The sequence below is a fragment of the Triplophysa dalaica genome, chromosome 2 (genome assembly GCF_015846415.1).
Source record: "Triplophysa dalaica isolate WHDGS20190420 chromosome 2, ASM1584641v1, whole genome shotgun sequence".
In the NCBI taxonomy this organism is placed as follows: domain Eukaryota; kingdom Metazoa; phylum Chordata; class Actinopteri; order Cypriniformes; family Nemacheilidae; genus Triplophysa; species Triplophysa dalaica.
The window spans coordinates 3,590,623-3,618,516 of record NC_079543.1 but is presented as its reverse complement, the minus strand read 5'-3'; the positions used below and the strand labels follow the sequence as shown (position 1 = coordinate 3,618,516).

Sequence of the window (27,894 nt, the reverse complement as noted above, 5' to 3'; positions counted from 1 at the left end):
TGTGTATTATCAGATATACCTATGTATATACATGTAGTACATTTTTGATTTCCATCCTTATACCTTATTTGCAAACTTGGTTGTAGGAGTCTGCGCGGCCAACCGTCACTGGACTGGCAAGTGTTTCTCACATTATATTTGGATGTTTTTGATTATACTAACTTTTAAGTCTTTTAACAAAGACTTAAAGCCGACGTATTAGAATTGGGGCAGATTTTACCACTGTTGTGGGCGCGTACTTGTTTCCCTTCCGCACACCTAAACACGTCATCACAGTGTTGCCATGTCCTCGTATTAAATTAAACTTGTTAGAAGCTCAGTTGTACTTTTTTTGTTAAATATTGTAATTAATGAAAAAGACCGTTTCTTTGCAGGAAGATAAATGTATGTTTAACATTAGCAGGAAAGTGCAATGTATCCCTTAAATGTATGTTTTACATAAGCATTAAACAGCTCTCTTGTTTAGACAATGTTGTTGGCACGTCGTTCATTTGTGGGTGATTTTAAATAACATCCGGCCACATTGTTCAGTCGCGTATATCGGAAGTGAAAGTAAATTTTACAAGTAAAACTGCGTTTAGACGCTTTTAATATGGTTTAAACGTATAAAGTGACATCTGGAATTTGGAGGAAATTCTTCAAGTATGCAGTTTTGTTGACCATTTCATAGTTTTATTTCGACACAGGTAAGTGTTAAAGTTACATAAATTCCTCACGACGACATAGAAGTCGACTGTTTTGTTTATATCATTTAAATATACAGTATTTATTGTTATTGCTTTCTTTTTTTGGCGTGTTCTGCTGTACTATACGATTAAACATGGACGTCAACATACGTTTAGGTTTTCATTGTTTGAAAATTATGGTTTCAGATATATTTATCTGTAAGAATCTGAAAGAATTTTAGATATGGTAAAATATCTTTTTACCTTCCAGTTAAATACATTTATAGTTAACTTTTCTTTTCTCTGAACCTTTCTGGAATGTAAAGAGTCGATTTAATAGTTTTTTGCTTAAACGAGCCAGATGCTGATTTTGTCATTGAGCCTCAACGTGTTTGTGCAGGAGCCCCCAAACTGCTGATAATAATTTATCTTTTACATAATACAAAACTAATAGGGATCACAAAGTTTATTGATATGATTTTTAATAATTACGACATACATTGGTTCATTTCCCATAACAACATATTATCATATAAGCAAACATCCTCGTGAATGACATTTAGTGGGAAAAATAAGACATGATTTCATTTCCTGATTACATTTACAAGACTGCTTTCTTCAAAGAATCTTTTGTAATATAATTGCTTGTGAGAGAATGTAAAATATGGTTTTAAATAAATTTGAAATCATCAGAATTATTTTTCATTGTCACAATTGTTCCACCAACATGTCCATATGGCTCTGTACATACACCTAGTTGCATAAATATATACTAAATAAATAAATGTTTTAAAAATAGGGTGTTGGTAATGTATTCAACTTTAACCAAAAATCAGTTATGATTTATTAACTGAATGACAATTAACAGTTTTAGTCTTCTAATTTCTTCTTATGTTTTGTTTCAGTTCAGTCCAGATGGATAGATCAGAGTCGCCAGAACTCAGCTGTGTGTCTATGAAGAGTGATCAGTCTGTGGATCCTCCAGTCAACTTCAAGGGACCCAATGATCTTTGGTAAATGCTGCCTCTGGACATATGTTGAACTTATTCTGAGTGAATAATAGGATTTATATTAATTGAAAGGCAGGACTTTTGGGTTTTACACAGTCACTTATTGTACCGTCTTCTAATTTATTTTAATATTTTGTTTCAGTTCAGTCCAGATGTATAGATCATAGTCACCAGAACTCAGTTGTGTGTCTATGAAGAGTGACCAGTCTGTGGATCCTCCAGTCAACTTCAAACAACCCAATGATCTTTGGTAAATACTGCACTAGGCATATGTTGTACTTAATTTAAATCAGAAACGGTTTACATTGGAACAATATCTTCCCCTTTGAACCAAATTTTCTCTCAAGTTCATTTGGAGCAACTGATACACCAAAGTGTAGAAATATGCATTCAATTCCATTATTAAAATACACTTAAAATACTTTAATACACCATCAATCATTATTACACTGTCTTTGGTCTATTCATGTGGATTGAACTGAAATAACAATTATAATGAGACAGAGTTTCGTGAATGCAGTTGTGTGTCTATGAAGAGTGACTGGTCTATGGATAAACAACAGAACTTTACTGGACATCCTGATTTGTGTTTTAGGTAAATGTTGCCTTAACATTATAACAGCTGTCAAGTAAAAATCTTCTTTTATTTAGAGGCAAGTGTTTATTGTTCTCTTGAATGTTCTGTTTAAGCCCAAAACAACTGCAAAGATCAGAGTCACAAGAGCCTAGCTGTGTCACCACGAAAAATGATGATTCTCTGGATCTTCCACCTAACAATAAAATGGCCCATGATCTAAGGTAAAGTTATTTAAGTAGGAATTTCCTGTATTTTTAGAAGGGGTCATTCAAGTAACTGAATACCCTCCGCCTAACCAAACATCTGTCCTTGATTTTAGGTTGTGTGTAGTTTAAAGCTGGTCCCGTATTTAATAAAAGATGTTAAGGGTTAATATAACATTATACTGAAAATGTCTCAGTACAATAAAAAATGTTTGATGTAACTGCGTTTTCCAATTTAACAGGCCTGACTTTCAACATCCTCAAGCCCTCAACACATTCAGATCCAACCTCCAGAAGAAGTTTGAGTGTTTGTGTGAGGGGATATCAAAGATGGGAAACCCAACACCGCTGAATAAGATCTACACGGAGCTCTACATCACAGAGAGTGAAAGTGGAGAGATCAGTAATGAACATGAGGTGAGACAGATTGAGACACAATCCAGAAGAACAGAAACAGAGGACACACCAATAAAATGCAAAGACATCTTTAAAACTTTACCTGATCAACACAAACCCATCAGACATTTGCTGACAAAGGGAGTCGCTGGCATTGGAAAAACAGTCTCAGTGCAGAAGTTCATTCTTGACTGGGCTGAAGGGAAAAAGAATCAGGACGTCCACCTCATATTTCCACTTCCTTTCAGAGAGCTGAATCTGATGAAAGACAAACAACTCAGTCTTCTGGAGCTTCTTCATGTTTTCTTCCCAGAGACAAAAGAAATGGAAATCTTCAGCGGTGAATATAAAGTGTTGTTCATCTTTGATGGTTTGGATGAGTGTCGTTTGTCTCTGGATATTCAAAGTGTGAGGATGTGTGATGTAAGTGAATCAGCCTCATTGGACGTGATCCTGACAAACCTCATCGCGGGGAATCTGCTTTCCTCTGCTCTCATCTGGATCACCTCCAGACCAGCAGCAGCTGATCTCATCCCCTCCAAGTGTGTTGATCGAGTCACTGAAGTACGAGGCTTCAGCAACACACAGAAGGAGGAATACTTCAGAAAGAGAATCAGAGATGAGAGTCTGAAAAAAAGAATCATCTCACACCTGAAGTCATCCAGGAGCCTCTACATCATGTGTCACATCCCAGTGTTCTGCTGGATTTCAGCCACTGTTCTAGAGAGAATTTTGAGTGAAGCAGTGAGTAAAGGAGAGAAATGTACACACACTTCCTGATCATTCAGACAAACATCAAACATCAGAAGGACTATGAGAAGAAAGTGAAGAATGATGGAGACATGATCTTCAAACTGGGGAAACTGGCTTTTGAGCAGCTTGTGAAAGGGAACCTGATCTTCTATGATGAGGACCTGAGAGAGTGTGGCATTGATGTAGCAGAAGCATCAGTGTACTCAGGATTGTGCACTCAGATCTTCAGAGAGGAGTTTGGCTTGAGTCAGGGGAAAGTTTACTGCTTTGTTCATCTCAGCATTCAGGAACATCTAGCAGCTCTGTATGTGCTTCTCTCATTCCTGTTACACAAGAGAGATGTACTTATTCAAAGTTTACCTTCTGAACATTCAGATGAGTTCACATGTGACACAATATCACATGTGCATCATAGAGCTGTGGATAAAGCTCTACAGAGTGATAATGGACATCTGGATCTCTTCCTCAGATTTCTTCTGGGTCTCTCACTGGAGTCCAACCAGAAACTTCTGCAGGATCTTCTGACACACACAGTGAATGACTCCTGGAACAAAGAGGACACTCTCGACTACATTAAAACCAGAATAAGAATGAATCCCTCACCTGAGAAATCCATCAATCTGTTTCACTGTTTAAATGAACTGGGTGATCAGTCTCTTTTGAATGAAGTGCAGGAGTTTGTAAAATCTAGAGATCTATCAAGCAGCAGATTGTCATCGTCTCGATGGGCTGCCTTGGTGTTTGTTTTACTGACCTCCGAGCAGTTAGATGTGTTTGATTTTAATCAAAACAGAAGCCCATTTAGAAATAAAGATGACATGACACCAGATGAAGTTCTTCTGAAGCTGCTGCCTGTGGTTGAAGCATCAAGATCAGCTCAGTAAGTCACAAGTTCAGTCATTAGATGTGTTTGTACAGAAGTGTATGGTGTCGTGTTTGTACTCATGAAGCAAGTACAGAAGCAAAAAAATTACAAAAAATATGTATCTGGCTAACCTTGTTAATATGTCTCAATGCTGGCAATGGCCTAAGGAAGGCTTCAAAGAAAGTTTAAATTGATTAACATACAACCACATATTATTCTTACATATAAAAAGTTTTGGCTGAAAACATGGTGATTTTTTTTTTAGGCTGTTAGGTCAAAATGTAATGGGCAACCTTTTGGCAAGTGGTCCAGAGTTACCTTTCTGATTTTGCTGAGATTATGATAAAAACAGTGATAAATGCGGCATACTCTTTCATTTTACAGATCACTGCTGTTTCAAATTTGTTCAAAAGTTTATGAATCTACAAAACTATTCCAATGATACTTAATCAAACCAAAATCATAATTTCACTGAATAGTAGCCAAATAAATTAGAAATCTAATCTAATTGAATCACCCATTTAGTATAGATTGCAATTCCCGGCCCCTTATTTTATTAACATGCCTATTTAATCTATAATTCGAGAATGTTAAATGTTATATTTTGTCATTCTCTGGCTTAATTTCTGTGAATTGTCAGAGAAATGCTGTGCTGGTCTAGCTTCAGTTCTCTCATCGAAATCTTCATTTCTAAGAGATTCCAATCTCTCTGGGAATTCATTTGGAGGTTCAGGACTGCAGCTGCTCTCTGATGCACTGAAGAATCCAAACTGTAAACTTGAGCGACTGCGGTAAAATCAGAGTATATATGTTAAAATGTGTATGTATGTGTTAAAATTATTTGCAAATCTCTTCAAGTGGTTCATATCTTAACATTTGTCTCGACAGGTTGAGTTCTTGTGATATCAAAGATGAAGGTTGTGTTGCTCTGACTTTAGTTCTAAGTTCAAACTCCTCACATCTGAGAGAACTGGATCTATCTAGGAATTATAATCTAGGAGATTCAGGAGTGAAGCTGCTCTCTGCTGGACTGGAGAATCCAAACTGTAAACTGAAGAAACTGGTGTAAGTTTATAACTATAAAGCCAGATTTACTAAACAGGGTAAATAAGTGTAAGAGCATACTTCCAGAGAACTAGGGATAAGAGTAGAAATTTCTGCTTTTGATATACTGAGAAGATGTGAATGACTTTCATAATGACCAACACAATCTACTAAGAATAGCACAAATTAAAGTATGGGTTTAAAGGTCTAGTGCACTACATTTAGTGGCATCTAATGGTGAGGTTGAAAATTGCAACCAACGGCTCACTCCCCCCTCCCTTTCAAAGCACTACGGAGGCTGACACAGGACTAAACTGATGTCATGTTTTCGCTTGCTTGCCGAACCAGATAACATATTTACAACATACACAATGTAGAGCAGTTTGTCTGTTTAGGGCTACTGTAGAAACAACATGGCAAATTCCATATAAGGGGCTCGTCAGTGTATGTATATACAAATAGCTCATTCTTTTTTTGGGTGTAAACAATGAAACAAACACCAGTAAAGTCAAGACCACAAATGTCAGTAGATGATTCAATGTGTTTCATTTAAATACTCTCCTCCCACACATTTTGCATCTGAAATGGAAAACTTGTTCAAAGACATGCAATAAGGTCAGTCACAGAACAACTGTGTGCATGTCTTTCAGTGCTTGTCTGTAGTAGATCCTAGACAGCAGTTTTTACGACTATAAGCTGTGAGTAAAATCTGCCCCAAAATCTCCGCCGTTCAAATTTTTAAATAGCTTTCAAGTGATATTGATATCATCACAATTATTTTGTCTTCGGTAACTTTCTGTTGAAATTAGTTAAAAACTAGCTTGTCCCCTCTCAGTTTCTCTCTTTGTTATGTACTGTATAAAAAAATAGTTTTAAGCAAATTTAATTATTTTTTCCTATCAACAAATGTATTGACAGGTTTACTTAATTTCTTTATTTTCACTGAGATTTTGCGAAACTGTTGTGTGCATTGTGATGTGAGAGAGAGAAATGTGTGTCATTGTTCTTTGCAGGTTGTGGCAGTGTAATATCACAGATGAAGGTTGTCCTGCTCTGGTTTCAGCTCTGAAATCAAATTCACACTTGAGAAAACTGAATCTGACTAATAACAAGCTTGGAAATTCAGGAGTGAAGCTGATATCTGATGTACTGGAGAATCCAAACTGTAAACTGGAGAAACTGGTGTACGACCTAAGTCTCTTGCATCAACAATTTTAAATGATTTTCAAATTACTTCCCGGGGTTCAAAATCTTCACATTTTTACTTTATTGACTTTATTTTACTTTATTTTATTCAATGAAACTGTTTTGATTTAACCAGTTTTCTGAGTGAAATGTTATTTATTCAACCTATTTTTACAGATTAATTCTAATTAAAGATATATATTATTTTTTTCCAAAAAATGTATAGCTTTTTTATTCTGCTGAGCTGTTGAGTGAGTTATGAGAGAGTAAAGAGTGTGTTGTTGTTGTTCTCTGCAGGTTGAGGGGTTGTGGTGTTACAGAAGAAGGTTGTGATGCTTTTTCTTTAGTTATTCTCTAAAATTGAATGGAGCAATATCACATCTGCAGTCAAACTTTTAGACATCCTCGTTGTTGATGATGCCCACTGCTGTGCTATCGTGCTTACTAAATAATGTTGTTTGAGTTGTATCTGGCACAGCAGTTACATGTCAACAGATGAAGGTTGTGCTGCTCTTGCATCAGCTCTGAGATCAAAGTCACATCTTAGAAAACTGAATCTGTCTGAGAATTATCTAGGAGATTCAGGAGTGAAGCTGCTCTCTGCTGGATTGGAGCATCAAAACTGTAAACTGGAGCAACTGAGGTAAAATCATATGGTCAATCATGGGTGAACACATTTTTTAAAGTTGAACTCCAGTTTACAAAATAGTTGATATTATACATAGATCAAGAACCACAAACACATTGACAAACTAGATTGAATGGATCACTGTGGACTGGAGATCATTAAATATCTTTTGCGTAATAATAGATAATATATTTAACTGTATGAGATGTATACATATTATTTGTCTGCCACAGTAGTAGTCTTTGATTTAGCTTGACAATGTATATTCATATTGATAAGTTTGTTTATCTATTGACAGTCTAGATACAAGATTGTTTGTATTACTAAAATTATAAATGAATTTCACTTTGTGATCATTTCCACTTCCAATTGTAAACGTTGTGTAATGCTGTGTGTTGTAAAATAAGAAAATAAAGAGTGTGTTGTTATTTTCTGCAGGTTGGGTGATTGTGCTATAACAGGTGATGGTTGCGTTGCTCTGACTGCAGCTCTCAAATCAAATCCCTCACACCTGGGGCCCGTTTCAATAAGGAAGTTCAACCAACACCGAGTTAAAATCTGAACTCTGAGTTGATTTACTCAGAGAATCGCTACTCTGAGTTTTCAGTTTCAGAACAGCTGATTTGAGTTAGTTCAATCAACCCTGAGTAAGTTCACTCTAGGTTACGCGCGTTCAGCATGGCGATGAAAAGCCATTATCAATTGAGTGAAGATAGCACGATTCACCATGGCAACGGCACGTGACAAAAAGCGCTCTGTTCATTTCTCGCCAATCGAATTGAAGGTACTGTTACAAGCGTACGGTGAATATTAAGAAAAAAAGAGCAACACAGCCGCAGCAGCAAAAGAAAGAGAGTTGGTATGGGAGAAAAGTGCTTCACTTGTTAATGCGCCAGTTTATATGTCAATCACTTTTATATTTATTTTGTTGAAACTGTGAAAATGCGAATTATATTTAATCCTTCGCTCTCATGTAGGTGCTATCCTTTTGCAATAAAAAGATCTTGGCAGCAGCTGAATATGAAATATACGACGGCGTCGTAAAAAAAAAAAAACATTTCGAGAATAAAGTCGAAATATTACGAGAATAAAGTCGAAATATAAAGTCAAAATGTTACGAGAATAAAGTCGAAATGTTACGAGAATAAAGTCGAAATGTTACGAGAATAAAGTCGTAATATTTTGAGAAAAATAACAGAATTTCTAGAAACAATGGATGTGGAGGATTTGGTTAAATCCTACTTTAGATTATGATTTAGCAATAAGGAAATTCTTTGTATTTTGGCGCATCATCACGGAGTTATAATTAGTAAAAGGACACTGCAGCCGTTATGTAGGAAACTGAATTTATTCAGAAGAAAAAATCTGACATGAACTACGAATTAACTCACTGATTCAGATGACGTGCTCAAACATAACTTCAACTCTTAAACTACAACCTTCACGAAAATAAAATACGTATTACGACGAGTTTATTCTCGTAACATTTCGACTTTAATCTCGTAACATTTCGACTTTAATCTCGTAATCTTGAATTTATTTTATTTTTAACGTGCCACTAAAACGCCGTCGTAGAAATACAATAACATCATTTATTCAGGAAACTTTAAAGAAATAAAATGGTCTTGCTAGTAAGATGCCTGATTGGGAAATGTTAAATATACTTCTTAAACTGGCCTTAAAAGTTAAGATAAAACGTCCAAACGGGGCCTCACAATTCTCTCCCGACATAAATATAATTCTCTGCGAATTAATGCAGCTTCCTCTTCTATGGGTTCCTAAATAAACGGACATGCCATTTTAAGTTCTGTGTGACTAAATTGAGCGCGATTAGGAACACGAATCAATAAACAAATGACGTATGTAATTTCAACACCGCTCGCTTTCACTTCGAAAAGGGGGCGGAGATTGTAACAAACCCTAGGTTTGCGGAATAAAACCTGCTCCCGACCAGGTTAGGTTCACGGAGTAGGTTACTCTGGTTACTCACTCGGAGTATAAAATACCTCGATTTCTGAAATGGGCTTGACTTACTCCGTGGTCGCGGGTTTGACATACCTCGCGTTCTGAAACCAAAAACCCTGAGTATTCCGTTTTCTGGGGTTGACTTACTCTGAGTTTGCACTTACCCTGCTTTCTGAAACGGGCCCCTGAGAGTACTGGATCTGTCTCTGAATATTCTAAGAGATTCAGTAAAGAAGCAGCTCTCTGATTTAAAGAAGGATCCACATAATGAACTGAAGATAGTGGTGTAAGTAATACTTGTTTTAATTATTCAATTATATTTCATTGTTTAAATTGAATCTGAGCAAATGTGATTTGTGTGTTTTATTGCAGTCTAGTGGATGATTATGATCCTTGTTTCTGGTCGGATGATGATTATTGTGACTGGACTGATGACGATTGTGCTGATTGGTCTGATGACGATTGTGTTGATGGGACTAATGACGATTGTTTTGATTGGTCTGATGACGATTGTGTTGATGGGACTAATGAGGATTGTTGTAATTGGACGGATGACCATGATGATGACCATCTGCTCATGGTCTGGGGTGTATTACAGAAAGAAGGGTTAACTACCGTGAGCTAAACCCTGAACTCTGCGTTGATGAACCCAACCTTGCTTACTTGGGGGTTGTTGGTTACAAACATGTCTGAAGGGTACGTTTAATCAACCTCCCTCAAGTTATCTCGAGTTAACGCTCGCTCTCAGGAAAATGTTAATGGATCACAGTTTCACGAGGCACCATGGACACGGTTAAGAAGCTTAAAGTTTTTGACTGTGAAACACTATGAATCTTTTTTTTGCTCATAAGATTTAAATGTGCATTGGTGTAAATTATAAAACAAAAATACTGTGTAATTGAATTCATACGTTTATAAAACTATAAGCTTTAATTAACTTGAATATAAAGATAGTTTAGGTATATGTAGGCTACTATAAATGTATTCAATATTTTATACTAAGATATTTAAAATATATATTTAATTTGTTGAGATTCCCACAAAAAAATAGTTCTTTGGTTGAACATGATTCAATCATGGACATTGTGTTTGTGTCAAGTTTCCTCGACATGAAATGAACAGGTACACTCTACACTCTGAAAAATATTGTGTAGACTCAACAAAAAAATGTAAGCATCAGTTTGCCTCAATATTTTTGAGTTATGATAATTTCTAGCAAAATTAAGTTCATCCAACAAACTACATTGGGTCAGACAGATAACTTTTTTCTCTTAGACTAAATTTATTTTTAACTGACACCAAGTTAAATTGTTGCTCAATATTGAAATTATTAAATTCTTTCAACTTTGTTTAAATACTTATTTATAGTATATAAATAAACTCTATAAAATAGAGTTTCACAAATTTTAGTTGTAATTATACCAAAAATTTCAATTTTTGACTTGCACCAATGCATTAAATTGAGTTGTGCCAACAGATGCCATGAAATATTTTTCACAGTGTACTCAGATACTTCATGTAGTGGGAACATGAATTAATCCAGTAAATCCAACAAGATTTATACACATCAGAACCACTTGAATGAATCACTTTTGATTCTCTATACTTTTTTAATACATTAAACATCGTACAAGGACACAAGGTCAAGCAAGGTCGAGCAATTCAAGCATAAATGAACAATTTATTTCAACATTTATGCTCATTATTCAAATGCAAAGCATAATGGGAACTAGCAGTTGTGACAACATTTTGAATAATTTGTGTTGAATCAACATGTTTAAATCACGTAATCTGAACATGAAACAAAGTGAAAGAGTTTTCATTCTTTTTTTTATCATATTGATTGAAACATGTTCTTTCAAAATGAAAACATTGTGTTAAACCAAAGAGTTACCATTTTAAGTCAGTTTAACATGATGCAATCATGTTAAAATGTGAATTCTCATAAATGGCTTTAAATCAAAATCCCACCCGTAAGTTGCTTTGTATAAAAGCGTCTGCTTAAATGTAAATGTAAAATGATTTGTTCAATTAAAATGAAAAAAATCTGTTTTTTTAGTGTGTTTGTAACCGTTGATTAACCAATATGTATGGTTTTCTTCCAGTGTATTTTATACGAATTTACTTGCACTGCAAAGTGTGTAGACTGTATATTGAACCTCCTATTTTTTTCCTTGAAAATATACTTTTAATTGGGTTTGTGAAAACCGACTTGGAAATATCAGCTTTATTTTGTACAGTTGCTGATATTAATTGAGACTCGTTTTATTCTAGATACTGATAAAGTTATATAATTAAAAAAATCTTGTTTAACACTTCAGTACATACTCACCATGATAATTAATTTGCATTAGAGGATGAAGGTCATGTAATATAAACCTTTTAAATGAATGTGTTTCAATATTCATTTTAATTTTTTGGTTGGACTCTGTTAGCTTAAAGGCCTTGGCTTTCCAAATGTTATAAGCGTTGGGAACGGCCTATCCTGAAAGGCTAATAGTAATATGGAGAAAGGCCTTTTAATACTAAACTGTATGAGGAGGCTGAGGATCACAAAGACATTTTTAGGGAATACAGTTTATATGAAAAAAACTATGTTTTTTATGTATTTTTGATGTAAATGGATTTTAAATGATAAAAATAATTTCTGTGTGAAGAGTATGCCATAGGTGATCCCATTGGGGGTCACCTAATAAAGCCTTGGAAACCTGCCAGTCTGGGACTCAAACTTGCAATCTTTTAGTTTTAAATCTGGCTCTCTAACCATTAGGCCACAAATAACTTTGACCCAATGTATCAAATATTGCCTAAAAGGTGGACATGAGTAATGATATGCAATTGCTCTCCAGTTTAAATACGTCCCTATTAACAGCCTTTAACTGTTGGAAATTGTAAGCTGTGCATTTTCATCCTGTGACATTTGGAGATGCTTTAATAAACGTAATTGAATTCAAATGCATAAAGCCTTGAATTACAAGTTTACATAATTTTATTGAAAGATTATATCATTTTAAAAGGTCAAAATGATAAAGCTAATAATGAAATTAGCTGTGAATGCTGAATGGTTGTGACTGGAAATGTAATTGTAATATTGCTGTGAAATTATAATATATTATATGCAGGTTCTTTCATGCCCACTTGTCACTCATCAAAAGCGCACATGCATCTTGCGCTGATCACCTGATCGATTCTGCGCAGAATGTGTCCATCTCAAACACGCCTATTTTCATCTGATATATTCATTCTTCAATTTTCCATTAATAAGTCCAAGTACTATAATATTTTTTATTTTTTTTAGATTTATATGCGGAAAAGAATTTTGTCTTCATAACCACCTTTATGTTAAAGCAGTGGCATTTCAACTGATTTTATAAAAAGCACTTTTTATTTTCTTGTTTTAAATGTTTAACAAAAACATTATACAAAACAAGATCTTATACAATTTCCTTAAAAAACATAAATGTTAAGAGGGGTTAAGAAAAAAAAAAACATAATACACTCCAAAAAAAACAACAAAGGCAAAAAAGAAGGGAAAAAACGTAACAATGTTCAATCCATCTATATTAATACATACTGTACACAATACACAGGGTCTAAAAAACATAGATATAAGAATAAGTCTTGACAAAATTTCAGCTTTGTATGATTTGATTTTACTTGATTTAAGATTTTGTATATTGTCTCAATTAAGTATTAAATACTATAAACGGGGTGATTTTAAGTTTTGACCTTCATAGTTTGCATGTTTAATGTTTTACAAAAGGTGTCATAAATGTATTGACCGCCTGGACGTCCTAAACAGACTTACAGCTTCAACAATCTTTCACCATACCCTCTGGCATTGTAACACCTGGAGACAGACGGAGACGAACGGAGGAGCAACGGATAAAGTTCAATGGGATTTAATAGAAACATAAACGGGACCAGGAACAGGGAGACCCAACCGAGGTCACACTACAATACTCGACAAGGGAACTAAGGAACACACAGGTCTGAAATACACAAGGAAAACACTCAGGGAAAACAGAATCAGGTGCAGGACTAATTAACAATGACGAGGGACAGGTGAAAACAATGAATAAGTCAAAAACACATAGGGAACACAGGGTGAAGTGTTACAGGCATCACAATCCCAAAAATGAGCATTGAAAAGAGGATCTCACCTACAAATTGAGTGTGCTGTCCTGCGTCTATAGTCACGGGGCGCTGTCCGGTTGTCCTCAGAAGGTTCAGTCACTGGGCTAGATTGTTGGATGTTCATTCAGTTTGAACCAATAAGTATATTTCTTATCACTTCACAAAGAGACTTGTTAAGAAAGCTAGATCTCATCACCATACTTTGTGGCTTCGGTTTACAAACAAATCATCAAAAGTAATGATTCAAACATAACATAACAACGAAACGTCTTCAGCACCAGGTTCGGCCTCCATCAACATCTGAGTTCCACTTTTTTAGAGTCCCCGTTCCACAAAGGGGTCATGTGCTAGGATATACAGTATATCCCTTATTAAGGCACCACACATCGTTGAAGCTTTTCTAGACAAACATCTTCTACCTACAGCATAAACAGATCACACAAAGCACCCTTTCACCACAATGAAGATAAGATCTCAGGGTTTATGGCAGTTCACATCTGTTTCCCCCCATAAATGAATATACATGGGAAAGGTTTCACACACACAAAATGACTTTCCAATTCACAAGCAGTTCACCGCTGACCTTTTCATCCTCTTTCTTCTGAGTTGATGTGTCAAAACAGTATAGTCTGCCACTATCTATATGTTACAGAACCGTAAGCATCATTAGGTACAATTGAAATCAACAGCCAGCGATAATTCTTCAATATCAATATAATAGTGTATACTGTGTTCGTCTGTGACCAGTACCAACTAGTGTCTTCAAAAGTGTGATGCTAAGCAGATGTGAGGTCCATATATACTTGGTGCCCATCCTATGAGGCCCATAGCCTTTGTTAAAATCAGAGAAGTACATGAACTTCTACAACTATCTTAAACGTATGCTTTTATATAAAAACAAAATGTAATATATTTAGAAACTTTAAATGTAGTCTTTTATCAAAGAAAACTCTGTAATATAAAGAAAACTAAGTAATATACTTTGAAAAACCACCATACCAGCTAACCTAAATTGAAATTTACATATAAGCCTACTGTAGTAACGTTATGTATTCATGCAAGAAACAGGGCCATAAGAATATCTTACCAGAAAAGGCCATCACATAGGCTAGAGACAGACAACAAAATGCAATTAAAAATAAAATAATTATGAAAACGAGTAAGAGATATTGAGTAAACATACACGTGGTTAACTAATGTTAATCCAGACAGAACATCGACCTGGTCAATAAGTATACATTTTATTGTCTTTGAGTATAAATTACACATACATATCTTTTAAGATGTTGAAATTAATTCATATCGATATCAAACAATCGTTTCAAACTATACATGATGGACGATTTCATGATAACATAAACGTTTATTTACCATAACATACCATAATAAAGTCATCTGTTCTTAGGTCCGTCCTGGTCGTTCTTAATGTACAGTGCCCCCTACTGGACAAATAAGTAAAAACAGGGACGTAAAACTGCACACTCCCTCTTCTCCCTGTGCTCCGGTGTGAACTTCACTCCTCCTTTACTGTTGCCGCCTACTTTCGTCTTGTTTTCGGGCGAGCCAAAGCGCATCTCAAACAAGCCTATATAGTGAAAGTAAACCTCGGAATAGGCCTTCCTGTTTAAAATACAATTCAGTATGGGTCAGATCTTGATTTTTGATTGAACTGCGAATGTAATGATTGCTCATATCTAGAGTTAATTCGACACAGGTAAGTTCATATAATAAAATCACCGTTTTGACGTGTTTGAAGCTGCACACAGGTATGTTGTAATGTGATCGGTGTTGTTTGAATGGGAAAATGTGGCCTACATGAACATTTTAGGACAGTATATATGTCCCACATTCAATTGTTTTAGGAATCCGTTTCGAAATTGTCGAAACTTCATGAATTAAATGTGTGCTTCGACGTAGATTTATAAATCATTATCATATCCGCGTACAAACAGGTTGTGTGTGATGCTACAGGTGAAACCACGCACCTGTCTGTCAACAGAGTCCCGCAATGTCTGATGCTGTGGATCATCATCACAACCTTAATGATGAACCCGAGTCATCTTGCTTTGGGTACAAAGATATATAGCTAACAACTTTTCTATTAGCTGTGTTATTACTTATTACAAGTGTGGCTTTAGAAATGTTTCAAAAGTAACGAGGTTGTGTTTAGTAACGTTTAAGGGGGTCATTTGACGCGGCTAAATCGTAAAATTACGTTGTTTGCTTTAGATGTAATACAATGTATATACACGATTTAAGGTTAAAAAACGCTGTATTTTGCTCCGTCTCTCTGAAACGCGCTGATATTTTGTAAAGCTCATCGCTCTGGAAAGCGAGGTGTGCTATGATTGGACAGGTCACTAGTGCGTAGTGATTGGTCGAATACTGCACGGAAATGTAGCGGTACGCTGAGATTTACGAGACCGCCCAGCTTTCTTGCGTATACACTTGGGCGGTCTTAGTCTAATTATACAACAAAGTGACGTACATGCGTGGGGGTGTGGTTACACGAGGCGTTTCAGGCAGGTCTGGGTTCGCATTCGCTTTTAGATAGAATGCATATTTGTTTCCGACACTTACATTTTTGCAATTTTACGTGTCTAATACATGCATGGGTAACTTATAACAAACCAAAGACACAAATCACGTATTTCCTCCATATGACCCCTTTAATATATAAGTCTCTGCTGCTGTTCTCCATGTCATTCACTGCTGTAATGAGAAAATATTTAATAAACATCGATCCACAATGTATCATATCAGAGACGTCCATTCTATATAGAATATTAAAAAAAAAAATTGACGCACAAAAACATAAAATATTTTCAAGTCTGAATGTCGTCAGTTCATTATTTTGTATTGGTGGAATTCAACAGATGACTTAAATTAACAAACGTTTTATCAGTTTAATCGAGATGGACAGATCAGACTCACCAGAAACCAGCTGTGTGTCTATGAAGAGTGATCAGTCTCTAGATCCTCCATCTAACTTCAGAAAGAACTCTGATCTTGGGTTTAGGTAACTAAACTTGAGCTATCTTTATCAACAGTTTCTGCTTGCTGTAATGTCTTTAACAATTTATTAAAATAATCCGAATCCATATAGTTCAGTAACCAGTACATTACAAAAGTCATTCATTTACATTTCTGAATCTACTCTCACTTAATATTGTGTTTAAATCTAATGTACAGACCAGAGCTCAGCTGTGTGTCCATGAAGAGTCATCAGTCTTTGGATCCTCCATCTAACTTTAAGAAAGAAACTGATCATGGATTTAGGTATATGCTGTACTAAACATACGTTGATTTTATTACATAATCCCTGTTAAAACAAATGATTTGATTCTGTATAAAGTCTGTAGTTGATCATGAAAATAAGGATCAAGGAATTATCAAATTCATCAACCACATTTCCTACTCCCACATATACTTGATGTTGTGTTAAATTCTAATGCACAGATCAGATCCACCAGAACCCAGCAGTGTGTCCATAAAGAGTCATCAGTCTTTGGATCCTACATCTAACTTCAGAAAGAACTCTGATCCTGGGTTTAGGTAACTAAACTTGAGTTATCTTTATCAATAGTTTCTGCTTGCTGTAATGTCTTTAACAATTTATTAAAATAATCCAAATCCATATAGTTCAGTAATCGGTACATTACAAAAGTCATCCATTTACATTTCTGAATCTACTCTCACTTAATATTGTGTTTAATTCTAATGTACAGACCAGAACTCAGCTGTGTGTCCTTGAAGAGTCATCAGTCTTTGGATCCTACATCTAACTTTAAGAACGAAACTGATCATGGATTTAGGTATGTGCTCTAGTAAACATATGTTAATCTTATTACATCATCCCTGTTTAAACAAATGACAAATTATTTGATTCTGTATAAAGTCTGTAGTTGAGCATGAAAATAAGGATCAAGGAATTATCAAATTCATCAACCACATTTCCTACTCCCACATATACTTGATGTTGTGTTAAATTCTAATGCACAGATCAGATCCAACAGAACCCAGCAGTGTGTCCATAAAGAGTCATCAGTCTTTGGATCCTACATCTAACTTTAAGAAAGAAACTGATCATGGATTTAGGTATGTGCTCTAGTAAACATATGTTAATCTTATTACATAATCCCTGTTGAAACAAGTGACCAATATTTTTTCTTTGATTCTGTTTAAAGTCTGTATTTCAGCATGAAAATAAGGCAAAAGGAATTATACATTTTATCAAGTTCGTCAACCACATTTCCTGATCCCACATAAAGTGACTTGATGATGTGTTTAATTTATATTCACAGATCAGATCCACCAGAGCTCAGCTGTGTGTCTATGAAGAGTCATCAGTCTTTCGATCCTACATCTAACTTCAATAAACAAACTGATCATGGATTTAGGTATTGCTGTAGTAAAAATATTGTCAGGAATCACAAACAGACAACAAGGGGTTAACGAAAACCTTTATTTCTTTAAACATTTACCCACGAATAGGAGCAAAAACTACATTTCGACTTTAATCTCGTAACATTCCGACTTTATTCTCGTAACATTTCGACTTTAATATCGTAACATTTCGACTTTATTCTCGTAACATTTCGACTTTATTCTCGTAACATTTCGACTTTAATCTCGTAACATTTCGACTTTATTCTCGTAACATTTTGATTTTATTCTCCCAATATTTCGACTTTATTCTAACTTGGGTTCACTAACTCACCATCGGTATCGCCAAACTGCTCTGTCTCCAAAATCACTCAAAAAAATGACTGTTTGGTTTAACATGATTGAATCATGGACATTGGTTGAACATTTTTTGAAATTAACATGTAGCAAGAACATGAATGAATCAAGTTACCTCAACATGAAATTAACATGTAGAGCACAACTCCTACAACAGTCGTCACAAAAACTCTTTAAAATGCCAAGAAAACAGAATACTAACCTAAAAATACTCTGATAGCAAGCAACCATTAAATCAATGTTAAAAATGATTAATGGCTCGAATCAAAATAACTTTTGCACCCGCAATTCATGTTGAAAAAATGAAATTTCATCAAACCATTATTGTGATCAGTGTTTGCTTTAGTTGGGACCTTGATGCTTGACATTATTAAGTCAGCTCCTCCATTTCTCTTTCAATGCTTGTGAAAGTATGAAAGCAATGTAAAGCATAAAGAAAGTGAACTGTCACAAAGGATCAGGTACAGTTTTTTGCCTTTTTTTGGTGTGTCATAAAAAAAAAAGAAGCAGCATTACATTTTTAACAAGTAATTTGTGGTTGATGATTGATTATGTTCTCGTCACAAAAATGCAAAATGTCTGGGGCATAATAACCAAAGTTTTATCAACACGTTTAAACATCAACAGTCATAACACAAACCTCAACAATGGTGACAATTATCAAACTAATTCAGATAACTCAACTACAATGCATACTGGGAGTCATGTCTGAGTTTTGTTCTATGATCTTACCCAGCAGGCATTGCAGCATGAACCTTTCTTTTGTTGATTGTCCCCATTGTTGAGATTCATACACCGATTCTCCATGTCTTAGTGATTCAGAAATGAATTCTTGAAAATCTTTTATTCTTTTAATTGTCCATAACATTGCTTTAATCTCTTGAAACTGTGTCATAACTCTGCATTCACATATTAGTAACAGAACATGCTCAAAAATACTTCAAATAAAATTTAAATTTTAAACTTTAAATAACAATCAATTTCTGACCCATCTGAATCGTTCCTTTTGCAACAACAGATGTGTTTTATCGCACATAGACAGCTAAAGAAAACTTAACATTAAAACTCAAGAGTCAAGAGCCAAACTAAAGCAAACAGCAATAAGAATTATGGTGATTTGTTCCTTTTCATGTTAATTTTACGTTGAGAACACCTGACGAAAACATGTGGAACCAATGTCCGTGATTGAATCATGTTAAACCAAAGAGTCATTTTTCTTGAGTGGCAACGGTTATAAATGAGGCCCCGGAACAGGCAAAATCTTAATCTTATTACATCATCCCTGTTGAAACAAATGATTAATAGTTTCTCTTTGATTCTGTATAAAGTCTGTATTTCGGCATGAAAAAAAGGCTAAAGGAATTTTCAGTTTATCTAGTTCATCAACCACATTTTATACCCGCAAATATAGTGACTTGATGTTGTTTTAAATTCTATTGCACAGATCAGACCCACCAGAACCCAGCGGTGTGTCTATGAAGAGTCAACAGTCTTTGGATCCTACGTCTAACTTCAATAAACAAACTGATGTTGGGTTTAGGTAAATGATGTACTGAACGATATTGAAAATAGAAACTATAACGGATAGTTTCTCCTGAAAGTGTCTGCTAAATTACTAAAATGATTCTTGTGTTGAAACATCAATGTCTTTATTTCAGCATGAGTATATTCTGTTTATAGCTAAAGGAATTATTTGATCAGGTTTAAAATACATTTCTACTCTCAAATACAGCGACTTGATGTTGTGTTTAATTCTAATGTACAGATCAGATCCACCAGAACCCAGCGGTGTGTCTATGAAGAGTCATCAGTCTTTGGATCCTCCATCTAACTTCGCTGGAAAAAACAATTTGCCAGTTTTAAGGTAATGAGTCTCCTTAAATATTTATGATTTATATGCCAAAGAAAACTAAATCGAATCGTGGAAGTCTTTTTGGAATATATCACAAATCTGACAAATTTGGTAAATTTAAGAACGTTATATTATCTGTATATTTTTTTTAAAGAAGACCCAGTTTTTTTATTATAATGTCAAATTATAAATATACGGTATGTGATATATATTTCTGATTATAGCAGCCTGTTGTTCATGTACAAAATATGACATTAAAATGTGATGTATGTTGTCAACTGTCAATTACAGTGTGTAAATGTTTCTCTTCATTTTCTGTTTTAGACCAGACCAGCAGAGCAGATTAAAACCATCAGAACCTGACTGTCACAGGTCTAAAGCATATTTCATAATCTCAATTGATCTCAAGACCTTTTTGTTTGTCATCTGTGCATTATATTAATCAAAATCAACAAAAATCTATTTATATAATGAAGTGTTATTTAAATTTTACAGCTCAGACTCTCAGTGTGCTGAAGTCCTCAAGGAATTTAGATCAAATCTTCGGAAGAGGTTTGAGTGTTTGTGTGAGGGGATATCAAAGATGGGAAACCCAACACCGCTGAATAAGATCTACACTGAGCTCAACATCACAGAGAGTGAAAGTGGAGAGATCAGTAATGAACATGAGGTGAGACAGATTGAGACACAATCCAGAAGATCAGAAACAGAGGACAAACTAATAAAATGCAAAGACATCTTTAAACATTTACCTGAACAACACAAACCCAGATGTGTGCTGACAAAGGGAGTCGCTGGCATTGGAAAAACAGTCTCTGTGAAGAAGTTCATTCTGGACTGGGCTGAAGGGAAAGAGAATCAGGACGTCCACCTCATATTTCCACTTCCTTTCAGAGAGCTGAATCTGATGAAAGACAAACATCTCAGTCTTCTAGATCTTCTTCATTTTTTCTTCCCAGAAACCAAAGAAATGGAAATCTCCAGCTGTGAATATAAAGTGTTGTTCATCTTTGATGGTTTGGATGAGTGTCGTTTGTCTCTGGATATTCAAAGTGTGAGGATGTGTGATGTAAGTGAATCAGCCTCATTGGACGTGATGCTGACAAACCTCATCGCGGGGAATCTGCTTCCCTCCGCTCTAATCTGGATCACCTCCAGACCAGCAGCAGCTCATCTCATCCCCTCTAAGTGTGTTGATCGAGTCACAGAGGTACGAGGCTTCACTGACAAACAAAAGGAGGAATACTTCAGAAAGAGAATCAGAGATGAGAGTCTGAGCAACAGAATCATCTCACATCTGAAGTCATCCATGAGCCTCTACATCATGTGTAAGATCCCAGTGTTCTGCTGGATTTCAGCCACTGTTCTAGAGAGAATGTTCAGTGAAGCAGAGAGAAGAAAGATCCCCAAGACTCTCACTGAAATGTACACACACTTCCTGATCATTCAGACAAACATCAAACATCAGAAGGACTATGAGAAGAAAGTGAAGAATGATGGAGACATGATCTTTAAACTGGGGAAACTGGCTTTTGAGCAGCTTGTGAAAGGGAACCTGATCTTCTATGATGAGGACCTGAGAGAGTGTGGCATTGATGTAGCAGAAGCATCGGTGTACTCAGGATTGTGCACTCAGATCTTCAGAGAGGAGTTTGGCTTGTATCAGGGGAAAGTTTACTGCTTTCTTCATCTCAGCATTCAGGAACATCTAGCAGCTCTGTATGTGCTTCTCTCATTCCTGTTACACAAGAGAGATGTCCTCAAGGAATATTTCCCCTTAAAACCTGAGTTCACATGTGACACAATATCAGATGTGCATCATCGAGCTGTGGATAAAGCTCTACAGAGTGATAATGGACATCTGGATCTCTTCCTCAGATTTCTTCTGGGTCTCTCACTTGAGTCCAACCAGAAACTTCTGCAGGATCTTCTGACACACACAGTGAATGACTCCTGGAACAAAGAGGACACTCTCGACTACATTAAAACCAGAATAAGAATGAAACCCTCACCAGAGAAATCCATCAATCTGTTTCACTGTTTAAATGAACTGGGTGATCAGTCTCTTGTGAATGAAGTGCAGAAGTTTGTAGAATCTGGAAATCTATCAAGCGGCAGATTCTCATCGTCTCAATGGGCAGCAGTGCTGTTTGTTTTGCTGAACTCAGAGCAGTTAGATGTGTTTGAGTTAACTAAATGTGTAAGTCAATTAAAAAATAAAGACAACATGACATCAGATAAGGTTCTTCTGAAGTTGCTGCCTGTGGTTGAAGCATCAAAATCAGCTCAGTAAGTCACAATTTGTTTGTGGGTGTGTACAGTTTTGAATGGTGCTGTGTTTATATGAAGCAAATATCTTGAGTAAACATCTTGTGACTGCAGTAGTGATGTTTCGAATTTTTTGCTATTTTAATGTATATAATATTATTATTAATCATCTGACATGTGAGGATTTTGAACTTGTCTCTCTTACATTTTTTCTTTCTCAGGCTTTCTGATTGTAAACTGACGGAGAAATGCTGTGCTGGTCTGACTGAAGTTCTCACTTCAAATTCTTCATGTCTGAGAGATCTGAATCTGTCTGGGAATCATTTAGGAAATTCAGGAGTGAAGCTGCTCTGTGATGCACTGAAGAATCCAAACTGTAAACTGGAGACACTTGTGTAAGATCATAATTTACTCTCCTGAGCCAATATTTTTTAAATGGATTTAAGGTGATTTTCGTATCGCAGTTATTTTGTCTTCAACATTTCAGAGACTTTTTACTCCTGTATGTACAATATGGTTGTATAATGAAGTGTGTGAGTGAAGAGTGTGTTATTGTTCTCTGCAGGTTGTGGGATTGTGGTATGACAGAGGAAGGTTGTAAAGCTCTGGCTTCAGCTCTGAAATCAAACCCCTCACACCTGAGAAAACTTAAACTGTCTGGGAATAAACTAGGAGGTTCAGGAGTGAAGCTGCTCTCAGCTAGGCTGAAGAATCCATGCTGTAAACTGGAGATACTGGAGTAAAATCATAAATTAATTTCTTGCATTGCCAATTTCTAATGTGTAGTCAATTATTTCCAGTGATTCTGTAAAGCATAATAATACTGTAGTTTACAAAACCATGTTAGTTCTGTTTTGTTTGTTTGTCCCCTCTCAAAGTTTTTCTGTTTGTATATAAACAAACACATTTGTCTAAAGCAGATCATCTTGTTTATTTATTTAACCCGTTGTAGCATGTATTGTTGGGTTCTTTTCTTAATTCTTCTGTTTAGTGTGTTGTGAAGTTAGAGAGTGAGGAGTGTGTTGTTGTTTTCTGCAGCTTGAGTCATTGTGGTGTGACAGATGAAGGTTGTGATGCTCTAGCGGCAGCTCTAAAATCAAACTCACACCTGAGAGATCTGGATTTGTCTGAAAATAAACTAGGAAGTACAGGAGGGAAGCTGATCTCTGCTGGGCTTGAGAATCCAAACTGTAAACTTGAGACACTGCGGTGAGATCATAGTTTAATCTCCTTCATCAACAATGTTCAAGTGATTTGAAAATGACTTTTAAATAACTTCTTAATACTTTTTAAATAAGGCTTAAATAGACACATTGTTAGATTATACTAAATATACTTTTCTGCATTGTGTTTTATGCAAGAGAAGAAAATGTAACCCTTTTTACCATTTATCCAAATAATGTTACAGAAAAAGTTCAGCCATGAAACTCTAAAGGCACAGGCTGATAGTTCTTAAAGTGATAGTTCACCCAGAAATGAAAATGATCTCATCATTTACTCCACTTTAACCATCATTTAACCACTTGGCATGTCAAATCTGTATGAGTTTCTTTCTTCCGCAAACACAAAACAAGATATTTTTAAAAATGTTGTTGACCTAACAGCAACCAATGGGCGATGGGTGTTTTTCAAGTGTAAATATTTAAAAAATTCTCGTGATTAAGTTACGTTTTTAACGCCTACGTGCATTCTTTTCGCATCTTACGTCATCTATCAAAGAGCATAACACGTCCGATACTGCACCCACACATGCTATAGGCGCACGAGAGTGAACGCATGGGTTATTTTTCTCTGCAGGTTTCGTGATTGTGGTGTCACAGATAAAGGATGTTCAGCTCTGGCTTCAGCTCTGAGATTAAACCACTCACACCTGAGATATCTGGATCTGTCTAAGAACAAACTTGGAGGTTCAGGAGTGAAATTTCTCTCTGCTGGACTGAAGAATCCAAACTGTAAACTGGAGAAACTTGTGTAAGATCATAAACTAATATCTTGCATCAACCATGTTTCATATGTAAATGTAAATGAGTCTGTTTATTTGCCATTTTTTAGACGTTTTTGAATAAACAAACACTCTTCTCTGCTGATCTGATCTGATGTGTGTGTTGTGAAGTGAGAATGTGAAGAGTGTGTTATTCTTCTCTGCAGGTTGTCGGATTGCGGTGTAACAGATAAAGGTTGTGCAGCTCTGGCTTCAGTTCTGATATCAAACTCACACCTGAGAGAACTGAATCTGACAAATAATAAAAAACTAGGAGATTCAGGAGTGAAGCTGCTCTCTGATGGACTGCAGAATCCAAACTGTAAACTGGAGAAACTGGAGTAAATGAATCTCTTGGATCAGCAATGTTTGCATGTTATAATTTACTTGTTTTAATTTCACTGTCTCTAGATAAACCTCTTTAGTGTGAGACAAATACCCCTCGGGTCAAGATCACCTGGTCGGGCCTTATTCTGTAATAAGAAATGGCTGATTCTACATTATCCCTCACTTCACAAGTATTGGTTACTAGTGTTGTAAGAGTGCTGTAAATAGTGTTATTGTTTTCTGCAGGTTGAGTCGTTGTGGTGTCACGCATAAAGGTTGTGTTCCTCTGGCTTCAGCTCTGAAATCGAATCCCTCACATCTGAAAGATCTGAATCTGTCAGTGAATAATATCAGTGGTTCAGGAGTGAAGCTGCTGTCTGCTAGACTAAAGAATCCAAAGTGTAAACTGGAGATACTACGGTGAGATCATTATTTCATCTCTTGCATCAACAATTAAGCAATTTATGCCTCCACTGAGGCCACTATATCAGCTGTTATACATGACCAGTCAAATGTATAGGTTCACCTGAGTATGTTTCCCATGATCTATGTTATTTCTGTTTGAGAGGTATTTCTGTTGACAAAATTATAATTGTGCCAACCCTAGGCGTAACATGGGGGGGGGGGGGGGTGGTCAAAGTGGTCTTTAATAGCATTTATGTTTCTTTTTATTTTAAATGAAAGCGTATGAGAGATAGGAGAAAAATCTACGGCTGGGAGAGTTTACGCGACTCTATCCCGTTAATGCATTAATTCATTAAACATCAACCATTATTTGATCGTGCATTAACACCATTTTTTTTTATGAAAGTCCGCTGCTCATTGGTTCTGAAACGTAGAGACAAACCATGTGTCAAAGAAGGGGTGGGATGTAATGTAAGATAAAGTGGTTAATGATAGCATGTAAAGGAAATACTGTTGATTTATCACAGAAAAGTCATTCGATTAAAGAATGTAATCGTTGCCCAGCACTAAAAAAATCAAATTTAAATCCACAAAACGTGCCAATTTTGGCCAATTAGATTAATAAAAACACTGCAAATTTCGCGGTTGATGTCAAATAATTTGACCAAAAACCCAGACAAAAGCAAGAAATGTCCACTGCAGTGACCCATGTGTGTGAAAGAGTTAATAAACATTCTAAAATCTGTTACCTCACCACATCTACAAAGCATCCTGAAAATGATAATGCATCATACATAATACAGGAAATAATTTCTTAAAAACACTTAGTCTTGTCAGCCTAAACCCCATACAAAAATTCTACTGCAAGAATGTGTTTGTTGTAATGTGACATGACTAAATTACATTCTTTGATTTAAAAAAATTATGCAGGTTGAGTTCTTGTGATATCACAGAGGAAGGTTGTGATGATCTGGCTTCAGCTTTGAAATCAAACTCACACCTGAGAGATCTGAATCTGTCCGAGAATAATCTGGGAGATTCAGGAGTGAAGAATCTCTCTGCTGTACTGAAAAATCCAGATTGTAAACTGGAGACACTAAGGTAAGGTTGTATATCAGTCATACCTTAGTCTTACAAAAATAGTTTTTAATTATTTTGTGACAAGCCATCAGGACTGTTACAAACACAGAATTAGCGATATTTGAGGAGAAAACATATGATGTTAAGGTCCATTTATTGTATTAAGCAGGACAAATTTGAGTAAATTCAGTCTTTATTTTGTCATTCCATTTTAAATAAAGGAGAAGACGATTTTTATATTTAATATGGGTTGTCATTGTCACATCGACTATTAAGAAAAATTACAAAAAAATACAGGGACCATTCTTTGACCCGCTAACAGATTTGCAATAAAAGATTCTTTATATTGAAATGTTCCACACATAGTCACAGATTGAGGGGATGCTCAGAGCCTCGAGCACCCTAAGAAAGTTATTTCAGTTATGTTTCATGTTGGTGTACAAAAAATGGGCATTTATAGTCTACGTTAGCCATTCAATTCTGTTACACATTCAGCTCAGGAGCACTCGCCAGAAGAAACGTAAATTGTTGCCGTTGATACCGCAAGTAAAAGGTTTATGGTATTGTTGGGTTTATTCAGCATGTCTCATTAAATCTTGCAGACATAAATCTGACTGTTTTCTGTTCATTTAAGGTTGAGTGATTGTGGTGTGACAGATGAAGGTCGTGTTGCTCTTACTTGTGCTCTCGAATCAAGCTCAGGCCTAAAAAAACTGTATCTGACTGGTCATAAAACAAGGACGTTCAGGAATGAAGCTGCTCTCTGAATCAAAGGACTCGGATTATAAACTGGAGAAACAGGGGTTAGTATTATTAATGATTTTTATTGTTGTTTTTAAAGACAATTTTTCTACAGTGATTCTAAGCAAATCTGTGTGTTTTCTTTTTGTTACTATGAAGATGAACTTATTATGATTCAAGTGATGACATGTTCATATTCTGATGATGGAGTACCATAGTGATGTCACAGCCAACAGAATGCACTGTACAAATACCAAAAACAGTTATTTTACTTATTAAGGTTTTAAGAAGCGGGTCCCCAACGTTACAATTCGGGACCTGACAGATATAATCTATTTCAAGACCCATCACTTTTATCGAGAAAAAAAACTATTTGCCCCATTCACTTGTTCTTTGTGTTTGCTCTTCGATTATGGCAATTTTTTTATATTATTCCTCTTGATACTGTAATTGGATTTTTTTATGTTGATGTTATATTGACGTGTGTTTTAAAATGTCTTATAACTTTCTGTAGAGCAACTAAATAGTTTTATATTTTTATATAAACATCCAGAACAAACTGTTCCTGAAATACTTGATGACTACTGTACTATATAGTGTCGAAAGGACACCTTGATTTTACACATTCAAAATCATCAAAACTATGAAATGCCTTATATAACAACAGGAATTATTTGTGACCAAAAGAACAAGAAGTAATCAAAAAATGTTACATGTACAAAAACACTTCTATTATAAAACACATGCTTCATTTGTACTGTGAAAGAACCGCTTGCACATCCAGTGTCCAAGTACAATAAACACATGAACCAATGAACACGTGTCAGTGTTAATTTATACATACATTACATACACCTGACAGACCCCCAAGAGCCCTGAATACACCTGACAGACGCCAGAGAAAATAATACACACATCACAGACCTCAGGGACATTGACGGATCTAGGATGCAAGTTATTGATGTTAAACAGAGATTTAGAGTGGCTTACACCAACAAGGATTACAATTAAATCAAGGTTTATTTAATAATTATATTAAACCAAACTGTAAACCTTGTTTAATCCGGTT

General features: G+C 35.6%; 1 protein-coding gene across 1 annotated transcript; it reads left to right on the top strand.

The window, feature by feature from the left end:
• Positions 1-360: 360 nt before the first annotated feature.
• On the top strand, positions 361-27,611 carry LOC130436276 (uncharacterized). Its single transcript, XM_056767004.1, is given in 32 exon segments — positions 361-686; positions 1,571-1,678; positions 1,818-1,925; positions 2,196-2,270; positions 2,366-2,473; positions 2,698-3,602; positions 3,605-4,484; positions 5,165-5,260; positions 5,358-5,534; positions 6,527-6,724; positions 7,177-7,341; positions 9,664-9,907; positions 15,428-15,498; positions 16,334-16,447; positions 16,621-16,707; positions 16,888-16,983; positions 17,157-17,243; positions 17,431-17,526; positions 17,733-17,828; positions 19,616-19,711; positions 19,937-20,035; positions 20,348-20,395; positions 20,519-22,312; positions 22,513-22,686; positions 22,857-23,030; positions 23,330-23,500; positions 24,089-24,262; positions 24,440-24,613; positions 24,846-25,019; positions 25,935-26,105; positions 26,719-26,887; positions 26,985-27,611. Coding segments are annotated over 29 exon segments (6,936 nt in total). The 5' UTR covers positions 361-686; positions 1,571-1,678; positions 1,818-1,866; the 3' UTR covers positions 26,852-26,887; positions 26,985-27,611.
• The last annotated feature ends 283 nt before the right edge of the window (positions 27,612-27,894 follow it).